Genomic DNA, 982 nt, shown 5'->3' on the forward strand with positions numbered 1-982 from the left:
TTTTTTTTTTTTTTTTAGTTATTTAATGGCTGGACAAGAAGCTCATGTTTACAAATATGCGGATCGATCACAATTATTCTATCAATGTCAAATTAGCATAACAATTAAGGAACCAAATAGTGAATGTCAACGACCACAATGTACAGAACCACAAGGTTTTGGTGCAATTAAAACACGCAATGGTGTTGCAGCTGCATCACGACAAGCTGCTGCATTTAGGGTATTGAAAAAGCGTGATGTAAGAGATGAAAATATTGTCGATGTACGCACCGATCTTAATACATTAGATATAAATGAGGAGGTTTGTTTTGTTTTATAGTAATTAACTAATTAATAAGCTTATTTATTATTTTAATTTAAGTAAAGTAATAAAAAGTTTCTTTTTTTTAGTTTTTAAACAATAAATAAATATTGCACATAAAATTTGCATCATAATCAAATATTTATCCAATTTATTTTATCAATTTTTTGATATATATAAGCTAATAATTAATGTTCCATTTCATTCAATTAATTTTCCTTTTTTTTTGTTTTACTTCATTATATAATCAATCTAATTAGTTAATTAAATAATTTAATAATTATTTAATTTTCACAATATTTCAGTTTGGTTCATTACCGAATGCATTACGTCATCGATCATTATCATCGTTATCAGAACATGAAAATGGTCATCCAGTAATTGTTGCAACAATGAATCAAGGTATTTGCATGTCGGTAACCGGTTTTACATTTGCCGGTATGCTTACATTTATCATTTTTGCTATTGCTACAATTGTTGCTGTCACATTATTACGATCAAATTCTACTAAAGCATAAATTATGATACGGTAATTACTATATATATATATATATATGTATAATGATTATTATCATATTAACTAGTCTTTCTAATTCGGTTAAAACTACAATGTATATCCAGGATAGTTTAATCCATCGGAACATTGTATCAACAATTCCTTTCTTCCTTTTTTTTTTTTTT

At 26.3% G+C, this 982-nt stretch overlaps 1 protein-coding gene across 1 annotated transcript; it reads left to right on the forward strand.

Annotated features, from left to right (window-relative positions):
• Positions 1–25: 25 nt before the first annotated feature.
• On the forward strand, positions 26–819 carry LOAG_15997 (cuticlin 1; the record flags this gene model as incomplete). The annotated part of the gene is made up of 2 exons (XM_003151485.1): positions 26–301; positions 607–819. The coding sequence occupies 2 exons, from the start codon at positions 26–28 to the stop codon at positions 817–819; spliced, it is 489 nt and encodes a 162-aa protein (XP_003151533.1).
• Positions 820–982: the final 163 nt, after the last annotated feature.

This window comes from Loa loa (genome assembly GCF_000183805.2).
Source record: "Loa loa unplaced genomic scaffold supercont3.3525, whole genome shotgun sequence".
Lineage (NCBI taxonomy): Eukaryota > Metazoa > Nematoda > Chromadorea > Rhabditida > Onchocercidae > Loa > Loa loa.